Source organism: Hydra viridissima, unplaced genomic scaffold (genome assembly GCF_058129835.1).
Source record: "Hydra viridissima isolate aposymbiotic clone 2 unplaced genomic scaffold, HvirCarnegie_v1 scaffold_12, whole genome shotgun sequence".
NCBI lineage: Eukaryota > Metazoa > Cnidaria > Hydrozoa > Anthoathecata > Hydridae > Hydra > Hydra viridissima.
The window spans coordinates 8,370,002-8,381,046 of record NW_028324311.1 but is presented as its reverse complement, the minus strand read 5'-3'; the positions used below and the strand labels follow the sequence as shown (position 1 = coordinate 8,381,046).

The following is an 11,045-nucleotide window of genomic DNA, read 5'->3' as shown; positions in this document are numbered from 1 at the left end:
CAAATGGTGCTGGCATAGATACTGTGCATGCAGTTTGTACATCAGTAGTTTCATGGAGACTCAGTGGCGGTATTAAAGCTGTCATTCAAAATAACATCAGTCAATACTGGACAGTTTAATGGGGCATTTGTGTTGCTTGAACAAAAGATGAAGTAAGATCTGTTATGGTTGGTCTGTCGTTATCATACTCTATAAATTACTCTGGAAATAGTGGTCATGGATTCCATTGAGCCATCAAAGAGTTCTGAGATCACAGTGTTCAGATGATTCCAGGTGCAACAGCTTCAATTAGCCTAATAGCTTTTTAGGTATCAACAATCAACAAACTTACGGTTAGCAAATTTTCTGATGTCACTGATGAGATGATTGCATTTGCTGAGAATCAGTTAAGCAATATTCAACCTTATGATAATTACAAAGAGCTGCTAGATTTAGTCATCATATTGGGCAAAGGGGTATCATTTAAACAGCCATACACATCTAAAGCTAAAATTCTTTCTGTCATCTGAGCTCCTCAAAATAACCACTGGGTCATCAAGAACTTATTCTGATTACTCATAACTCAGTACTGTCAATACTTGAAACTGTTCAGGTGTTAATGAAAAAGGTAGGTATCAAAGTAGAACTCTGGAATACAATGCCTTGAACATAGGTGCCTAGGCTTATGAATTTTGCCAGCTGTGCTTCAGTACAAGTATAACATAGATAACATATCTAAAGTATGAACAAAAATCTACAATAAAAGTGTAAGTGATAAAAAAAGTGTAACAGATTAAAGTTGAAATGGTAATATACTGAATATGTATCACAAACAATTAATATCTGTTTGATAAAATATATAATATATACAATATATTATAATAATATATACATAAGAAAATACATTCAGCTACATGCATTACTTATATATATGCATTATGTATGTAGTTGAATGTTGTTTTTTTTTGCACATTTCAGGTACCCTGGTTTCAAGATTTAGTTACTTGCTTTGAAGATGTTTCAGGGGGATCTTTGGTATATGTCTGAAGAACTTGTGGTATTGGCTTTCTTCTGTAATGTAATGGTGTGTCAAAAAAAAAAAAAAAAAGAAGAATGACAACAGCTCTCAACTACAAGTGCTGAGAATCTACTAAAAAGGATGAATGTTGATAAAGCAATTGTCAAAAGCAAATTAACTTAAAGACTTCATTTCCTAAATTACATACACTTCTTTAAGATTATTGGAATATCATTGATATTTATCATAACTGATCCTGCTAGCTGGAAAGACAATCAACACTATGCATTTGTGAAGCCTATAATTAGTTTACTATGAGTTATGAATGATATAGCAGAATGTGGAGTGGGCCTTACAGATCATTATAACAAGCTCCACACTAATGATGAACCAGAGAAGCATTATTTGATGTTGGTTTTTTAAAGAGTATAGGAAGCACTGCTCAAACAGGAATAAGACAACACTTATTAAATAATGTTGAAGGACAGTAAAGATATAAGGAGCAAAATATATGCATAAAAACATTCAATTCAGTTTAATATTTAATTGTTATTGAATTATAAATAAGAACATAACTGTAATACATATCAAAATATAGTTGTTTTATATTATATACTTAAAATCAATATTGTTTAGAACTTCACATGTCGATAGCAACCTCTAAACATTAATTAATTCAATGGGAATTTTATTATTTATTGGAACACTTTGAGGGAGTGCCCCTTTATGAATAAGAAAAAAACATTTTTTCCTATAGTCTCTATCATCCTATTAAACTTTTTTTTGATAAACAGCGATCATTAATTGTTCAATTACATTATTTACTGTCTTAAATATATATAATTATGCTAATAAATTTTTTTAGTTCTTATGGTCGAGGTGAAGGCAATATGTTTCCCAATCCTGATGCCACATTTGTCAAGGAGCTGTAAGTTTTCAAAACCAAAAGCTTTGTGTAATTTTTGTTGGATTGTTTAAAAATAGTTTTTGCATTTCCTAATAATAAGATATAGCATTTCTTTTGTCATTTCAACCTATGTTTTAAATATTTTGAATGTTTGACTTTAAATGATGCATTAAAAAAAAGTGCTTAAACATTTTGTGTTTTGGTTTTGTAATAAATGTTATTAACTTTTAACCATCAAAAAAATTATAACCAAATCTATAAAGGTATTTCTAAACTCAAAAACTAAAAAATTTATTTATTTATAAGACCACTTTTTAAAACCAATGGAATCTTAAACATAGTTTCAGTAATTTTATTAATTTCATTAATAAAACTTGTAATCCTCTGCTCACATATCAAAACTCAGAAATAATTGCATATTTCAACAACATAATGACTCCAAGCCCCAAATAAGGAATATTTTACAACAGATAAGGATTTGCACTCTCAACTTTAAGAAATACTCCAATACACATATTAAGTTTAAAATTTATTTTTTAAATCCAATAAATGACAAATCTTTATCATAAATCTAAAAAAGATTTAACAAAATAAGTAAATTAGCAAAAAAATTTTAGTACTAACAATAAAAATAAATTATAATTCATGATAATGCTCTTAATGCTTCATTTAAAATTATTTAAGTTATTTTTAAGATACAGCAGCCAAACCACAAAATTTTAAGAATACTATGAATTTTGTAAAAATTACAAATGCTTTTCCAGATTTAATGTTAATTTATTTAATGGCTAAAGGTTAACTGACTAATTTTTAAAAGCAGATCAAAAACAAAATTGTAGACTGCTTTTAAAAGCAGAAAGTCCACATATTCAATTTATGTATCGAAATTCTTTTTAAATAGTTCAGCTTTTTATAAAGTATTTTTTTTTTTTATAAAAAGTTTTTTTTTTTTGGATAATAACATTTGTTAAAAAAGTTTTTGTAATAAACCAATTTTTTTTTTTTTTTTTAAATTTAAGAGTCTTTCGAAGTTCAAACCTTAAAGAACCTGGTGAGAGTCAAGCGCCAGCAAGTAACCTTAACAATGCATTTCGGCTAATTAAAGATGTTCAAAAGAAATTCAAAACACGAGAAGCTGAAGAAAAAGAAAAAGAAGTAACTAATATTTAAATATCTTATAAATTCTTTTGTTGTGAAAAATACCATAATTTGGAAAAACATAACTTTGATAAGTTATGTTTTTCTAAATTATGGTACATCACTGCTAGAGTCTCTGGGATGGTTTGATTAGAATTCTTTGAAACAGTAATTGAATCAGAAAAGTTTGTTATTACTATATTCTTGAACTTTTTGACTGGTCAAGAATCTCATTTCAACAAGATCCATTTAAAAATTTGAAATCAGGGGAAATTCATTTTTGAAATAACAAGTCATAAACCAACTTTACACTATCAATTGAAGAATCATGTTAAAATTCTTTTATAGAATAATGACTCATTAATGTGCCTATCATTTCTTTTAGGCATTTTAAAATAGTGATGTTGTACAGTCTTTTTGGGGTAGCTAATTTCCCCAGTCAGAGACCTAATAATTTGAAGGAAAAAACTTAAAAACCCCATGTTCATAATACTTTCAAAAATTAGTTTATTCTTTTTTTTGAGTTCATTTTGTCTCTATTTTCTCTATGAATTGGAAAGCTACTTGATAATTTCACTCCTCCTCCTGATGTTTGACAACTTTATTTAGGTTACATAGTTAACATCTTCATTTCTTTTTTTTTTTCAATTTGTTAAAAAATTAATCCAATTTTTCAAAAAAGAATTGTGTATTTAAGTAACAAAATTTCCCAACTCTTTATATTCAATCACTTTTCTCCATTAACATTTTTTTAACATGGCTTAGTTTCTAGTTTTATTTTAAATTAATTGCTTCTTGTTTTTATTTCAACTGTCAATTTATTATCAAAATAGGCAGTTGCAAAAAAAGAAGTTGTCTGAAGGTCTGCCAGAAAAAAAAAGCAGCTGTAACTGACAAACTTTGTCAATTACAATTCTTCTGGTAGACCTTCAGACAACTGTTTTCTTCTGGCAAACCTTCAAACAACTGTTTTCTTCTGGAAGACCTTCAGACAACTGTTTTCTTCTGGCAGAACTTCAGAAAATTGTTTTCTTCTAGCAGACCTTCACATTTTGTCAGATTTACATTAATCCAGTTAAAAAGTTTTGTATTATGAGTTTATTATCAAAGAATACAAAAGTTGTTCCTTTGAAAATCTATTTTCTTGATGTTTTGAATAAAATGCAAAGAATGTTAAAATCTAAATATTTCCTTAAGGCAATGATAGATGATTTAAAAAAACATTTTATGAATCATTAATGCCTCTACTTACAGGTCTGAAAAGGGTTTCCTGGGGACTTAGTTTTGGTATTAGCAGTCTAACTGAACAGGGTTTGGGTTTATTGATAATTATAAGTTCAAGGATCAACACATGGTGTAGTTGCAGCTTAATATCCTTGATTTGAAATTGATGTAAAAAAAGTGTAAAAAAGTTTGCTTTTTTATGAGGGCTTTGTTTTATGAGATGAACAAAAGTTTCATCTTATTCAAGTTTAAAAGTTTTAATTGTTAAAATGTATCCTATTAGGTCATACATCTTGTTTCAAAGTTTTTCTATTTTATTTTCTATTGTTACTTTTAATTACAGTAGATAATTCTTTTTAAAATATTTTTTAAAAAAGTTAGCCTTGTCATGAAAAAAGCTTATTTTTTGGATAGCTGTATGCAATTTCTTACATTTTTTTTGGATAGCTATGTACAATTTCTTACAGTTTTACATTTCTTACATAATTACATTATAGGGATAATTTTTTTGCATTTTTAAAATATCAGTTTAAGTAAATATATTAAATATAAATAATTGCTTTTTAACTGTTTAAATTATTTTTATAACTTATTAAATTTAGAAATAATCTTTTTAAATATAAATTATCTATATAGATGGCATTTTTGCTTTTACAGCACCATCAATACGATCAAATGAGCAGTTATAATTTATCATCATATAGATGTAACCAAAATGTTATACATTTTTAGCCACCTTTTTTTTTTTACTTTTAGGGTGTCATCAAACAAGATGACTTAATTATTCATAATAGTAAAGGAAATCCACGGCTAAAAGACATGTATATAAGACCTTCAATAACTAGCCGAAAATGTACAGTAAGTTTGCAGTATTTTGTTTAAAGGTTTTATTTTCATTTGTTTTATTCAAAAATTTTATTCAAATTATAAAGATTTTGGTTGTTAAAACTTTGGTTGATTAATTGAATGGTTTTGGTTGCATTAATAAAAGCTAAACTTTACTTTTACTGTCATTAGCTGGTATTAAGAAGAAATTAATTTATATATTCTGTACAGATGTTTAAAGAAATTATTTTTAAAATAAGTTCTTTGCTTTTGAACTTTAGTACATCTGCTTCAGTTGTTATTACTTTTTTAATTCATTTTTATATTTAATTACAAATACTTTTAATTTCTGACCAAAGTTTTAAAAATTGTATTTGTATTTTTAGTGCTTGTTAAAAACATTTTAATTGTTAAAAAGTCATCTTAAAAGAGTTTAGTTATCATCAAAAAAAGTCATCTTAAAAATCATCTTTGTGCTAAAAAAGATGAAATTGTAACTTTTTTTTGCCCTCCTGTAAAATATTTATCAAGCTGGAAAAATTTTTTAAAAAATAGTTTTTTATTTTTTGATCTTTTGCCATTATTTCACAATCTTTAGAATTTTTCATTTGTTTAGGGGACTCTAGAAGCTCACGTCAATGGTAAGAAAATTTAAATCACCATGAGAAAAAAAAGTCATTAAAAAAAAAAAAAGAATATTTTTTATTTTTTTATGCAGTTTGATTATTTTTACTATTTATTTTTTGAAATATCATTTTTTTAATATAAAAAATAAATAGATTTTATTTAACAGAGGAAAAAAAAGAATATACCGAATATACTGGTGTATATATATTGACCCAATTTATAAGGCCACCTCCTATTTTTAACTGAAATTAGTAGTTAAATTTTTTGTAAATGGTGTATAAATTAAAGTGCATTTTCCACATGTTAATATTATTGTCTTCTTAAGGTCTTAAGGAATCTTTTTGAGAAGAACCAAGTTATACACTTGTATATACATAATTTGCTTCATAAATGTTAGAGCTCTCTAACTATTTTAGTCACAACCTTTTTTTTTAGTTATATGTATTTACAGATCCTGAAACTTAAAAAGCTCTAATTTTTTTGATATTTGTTTTGGAAACAATAAATTTGTGAATAGTATTTGGTGCTCATGGTTTCATGGTTTCACAAAACTATTCATTTTGCTAATCAATCATTCAAATCAATCATTCATTCATACTAAAGATTAATCATTGATTAATCTTTAGTATGAATGAATGTAAGAACTTTTTTTATTGATCTTAAAGTAAGATTAAAAAATGGCATGTGCTAAATTATTGTCATTTATTAATTACCCAATAAGTAAAGAAACATAAAATGTTTTAAAATTAAAATTTTGAATCCTGTTTTTTTAGTAATTGTTTTCTCTATTTAGATACCTCAATTTGCAAAAATTATTTCATGTTAGTTTGCAGACTGGTTGATAAGTGAATTATTATCAAACTAATTTTATCATAGTTCAACTACTAGCAAAAACTTATCAAATAAAGACAAAAATATTTAAAAAATATTATTGTATCTTATTGAATGTTTAACATTTTTCTTTGTTATTTTGAATAAAGAAGAGTTTTAATTTTGAATGTTCAAATTAAATATGAATATCTACAATAGGAGAATCAATAGGTGGTTATAATTTTCTTGACTTATAGTTTGAGTATTTATGGTTCAGTGCAAGTTTTAACAAAGTTTGCAGAGTTAACACATGGCAGGAAGTCTAGATGTGATAGATATTCTTTTTAATGTAGAAACAAAAATTTAAAAACTTCCTAGAATAGAAAATGTCTGATATTTAGTGAAATTTTTGAATCTAAGTGCAGATAACAATCAATTAATAACAGAAAATAATTTTCTTCATTCACATAGAATGGCAAAAGACAAGTATTTAAATATATAAACATAGTATTAATTCAATACATAAGTAACTATATTTGTGTTTGATGTGTTTATTGAAACCTCAATAAAAGTTCAACTTTCTTGTTTTGTTTTTGTAGAAAATGATTAAATTGTAAAAAGTAATCAAAATCCATTTTTAGGTTTCCGCTATCAAACGATTCGTGGTGACAAAGTTGATATACTTTACAAAAATATTAAACATGCATTTTTCCAAGTAATTTCTATCTTATGTAATTTTCAAAGCTAATTTGTTTTAATTTCATTTGCATTTTTTTCAAATTAAAAGGTTTTTGTATACAACTTTTGTTTTTATTTAGCCATGTGATGGGGAAATGATCATCTTGCTTCACTTTCATCTTAGAGTGAGATATTTCTGTTTAGTTTGTAAAAGTTTTTAAAAGTTGAGTAAAAGAATTTATCAATTCAGTTAATAGAAATTTAGATGTAATTTCTATGCGAAATAAAATTTATAAAATTTTGTTGTTTAGCATCCTATAATAATCGGTAAAAAAAAGTATAGAGATATTCAGTATTATACAGAAGTAAGTTTGTTTTAATGATCAATGTTTTGATATTTTTACTGCCAATGCAAACATTTTATTTAGAAATTGGCTATTTTTTTCTATGCTGTGCTTATTCTCTATGAAATGTTTTATTTTGCTTAACTATATTCTCTTTTTTCTTGATTATATCCAATTAATAAAAGTTTTTAAAATAATTTTTCTTTGTTTTAAATCATTGTTATTTCTTGTTGTTTTTTTGTGTGTGTAAAATTGACACGTTTTAAAGCAGTTTTTATTTTTTTACTTAGGTCGGGGAAATTACAACAGATCTTGGGAAACATCAACACATGCATGATAGAGATGATCTTCATGCTGAGCAAGTAATGGCATTTTGAAATTATACTTTAAAATAAAAAGTTTTTGATACTGCAAAACCACAAAGAATCAATCACCATGCCCTAATATTTCTTATTCTTAAAAGCATTTGTTTTTGTGTATTTTCTAAGCAAACCCAAAATTACTCATTATTGACACTTAAGATTTATTACTTTTTAACATGTCTTTCATGTTCTAGGCTGAAAGAGAATTAAGGCAAAGGCTTAAAGCAGCATTTAAAAGCTTTACTGATAAAATTGAAGGCCTTACACATGGACAGGTTGAGTTTGATGTGCCTTTTAGAGAACTGGGGTAGGTTGAAACTCTTCTGTTTTAATTTTTAAGTATTTTCTAATTTTGCCAAATGCAGGATAGACCTACAAAACCTCCTAGAAATTAGTTTGTTTTTTTTTCTTTGGAATTATATGTGATTGGAAATAGATTTTTTTTTCATAATTTAATTTCATCTTTTAACTAGCTTAAGATTGAACACTTTTCATTTGTTTGTTTAATATCACTGATTTACAAAAATGAATTTTTAGGTGTTTTTTGCTAATTTGGGTGTGCTGAATTCAAATTTATAAATAGTTTTGATTTAACACCTCTAGTGTTCTGGCTCCTAAATAGTCTCATTTTAGTATAAACAGAGAATATATGTGCATATTTCAAGAGTTGCAGCAGATAAAACAGGATAGATAAAGAACACTGATTGAATAAATATACTTGGATGACACAATTACACAATTCATAGTACCACATACAGTCAAAAGTATGTTTTCTTAGAAGACCTGGTGTATTTTGCCTCTGCGATGTCACGCAAGAGCATCAAGCAGTAGTCTCCCATCATGCCGGGGTTCCATTTGTCTTGATTAGTTACTCTCCATCTTTGTAATGTCTTGGTGGAATCTTTCTCCGTGCTCATCACTCACTGCTACAAGGTTTGGCGGGAAGAAGTTGAGGTGGGAATGGAGAAAATTAATCTTGAATGACATTCAGCACCAAGAAGCCAATAATTCATCCTGTGATACTTTAGATATGACCTCTAAGATTCTTCTCTTAAGTTCATTATTTTTTTGGACACTGCCTCTTTGATAAACTCTTGATTTAATCACACCCCAGAAATAAAAATCATAACCATTGACACATTCATGGAAGTGCTCCTCCATAACCTCTCTAGCAGACAAGAAATAATGAAAAGATGCATCATTGTGCTGAAAGACTGTTGAGGATAAATTACGTTTTTGCAGTTGTAGTAGAACATGAGTCTTTAGTATTTCTGTATTGTTTTCTCCTGTTACAGTATCCTCAAAGAAAAATGGTTGCAAAGAAAATGAGGCTGTAAAACCCATCCAAACACAAGTTTTTTTCTGCATGGAGCATCCTTGGTAATATTTTAGAAGGTTTTTTTTTGCGCGTTGCTAAATCCAAGTTAGTTTTAAATACATAGAGACAAAAAATATTTTTTCTAAAGAATAGATAAACCTCCATATATGTGCTATATATTTATTTATAAAAAAATGTCAAAATTCGATTGATCAAAAATATAGTTGTATGGTTTTTTGCATTACTTAATAAATGCACTGTGTATATATATATATATATGTATGTATATATATGTGTGTGTATATATATATATCAGTGTTTGGAAAGTTCCTTTTTAAAAGGATCTTGTTCCATTCCCTATTCATTTCATAAAATAAAAACTCGTTCCAATTCCTCGTTCATTTTTTTAAACTTATATTTACATAATAAGCGATATTACTTATAGCACATTTATGACAAAATAAGAGTAGATCTGTTTTTTTTGCTAAGCAGGCAGTTTTTTAATGTGTTTTAAATTACTTTTAAAATGCTTTTCAATATTTCTGGTGTCCTGGTATACTTCTGCATGTACTTTATACACATAATTGATATCAATTTCAGCTCAGAAGTATGAGCATTATAAAAATTTAGAAAATAAGTAAAAAGTATGAAGACAAAGAAAATTTTAGACTCCAACTTTATTTTGTTTCAATGAAACTAGTTTTTTAAATAGAATCACAATATGTCTTTTTTTCAATCATCACATTAGACCCTGTCAAAAATAGCCATTCAACTGAAGAACTCAATGGAAGAGGTGTATTAAGTTCTAAAAAAAACTCTAAAAAAAAGCTGAGTGTAATAATAACACAGTTAACTCTTTTAAATGTGATTTTAAATGTAACTCCAACCAAAACTTGTAATTAAGTTGTTTTCCACTGGTAAACAGAAAAAGTTTTCTTTAGATGAACCTGTTGCTATATGTGAAGAGGATTCAATTTCATAAGCTGTAAAACTAAGATCCACATTTTTAAACAAAGACTTTAACCAGGCTTCTGCTGTGAAATGTTTAACACCATCAAGCCATAATAATTTAAAATGCACTAGCACATTTAAAATGTTGTGGTAGCTGAACAAATAAGTCATTCTCTTCTTGTTCATGACTACTTTTGTCCAAATTTTCTAGAGTTTATAAAAAGATTTTGAATTCTGAGAATGCAGAAGCATTTTTTAAAGTTGCCTTTGCATTTAAATTTTTAGTTAAAAATAATATTTAAATAGTTTTTATATTGTTTAAATTGCTTTTAGTTTTTCAGGTGTTCCCTACAAAAGCACAGTGTTGTTGCAACCAACAACTCACTGCATTGTAAACTTAACAGAACAGCCACCATTTATTGTAACTTTAGATGATATTGAGCTTGTACATTTTGAAAGGGTTCAGGTAATGACTTAAACAAACCAGATGTAGAGTATTTACAAGATGTCATTAAAAAAAAAAACTGTTTCTACAGCTATTCACGAAAGTTTAAACAATTGCAGAATTTTCAAATCTAATCTTTGGTTTTTCTTGAATAAAAATCTAACGGAAATAGATATCAAAATAATTATTATTCCGATTTGGTAAATAGGTTATTTGTTAATAGAATAAAAAAAAGTAGGTTTTGACTCATTACCGTTTACTCAGAAATTTCATTAAAAGGTAGGTGATACAAATTAAGAGGTTTCACAAAAGTTTAAACGATTTTATTTTGGATCAATTATTTGCTAATTAATTGATAAATCCGCTGCAAAATTTTGTTCGTGCGAATTTATCAATTAATTAGCAAATAATTGAGTAGTT

The 11,045-nt window shown here is 26.9% G+C and overlaps 1 protein-coding gene across 1 annotated transcript in view; it reads left to right on the top strand.

Annotated features, from left to right (window-relative positions):
• LOC145193638 (FACT complex subunit SPT16-like) overlaps positions 1-11,045 on the top strand; it is a 31,351-nt gene that overhangs the window by 15,339 nt on the left and 4,967 nt on the right. The window contains exons 16-25 of the mRNA XM_090069318.1: positions 1,863-1,925; positions 2,924-3,059; positions 5,022-5,123; positions 5,707-5,731; positions 7,169-7,242; positions 7,346-7,390; positions 7,517-7,570; positions 7,840-7,911; positions 8,106-8,218; positions 10,514-10,646. Coding sequence (XP_089925444.1) covers positions 1,863-1,925; positions 2,924-3,059; positions 5,022-5,123; positions 5,707-5,731; positions 7,169-7,242; positions 7,346-7,390; positions 7,517-7,570; positions 7,840-7,911; positions 8,106-8,218; positions 10,514-10,646 — 817 coding nt within the window. The remainder of the gene's footprint in view (positions 1-1,862; positions 1,926-2,923; positions 3,060-5,021; positions 5,124-5,706; positions 5,732-7,168; positions 7,243-7,345; positions 7,391-7,516; positions 7,571-7,839; positions 7,912-8,105; positions 8,219-10,513; positions 10,647-11,045) is intronic.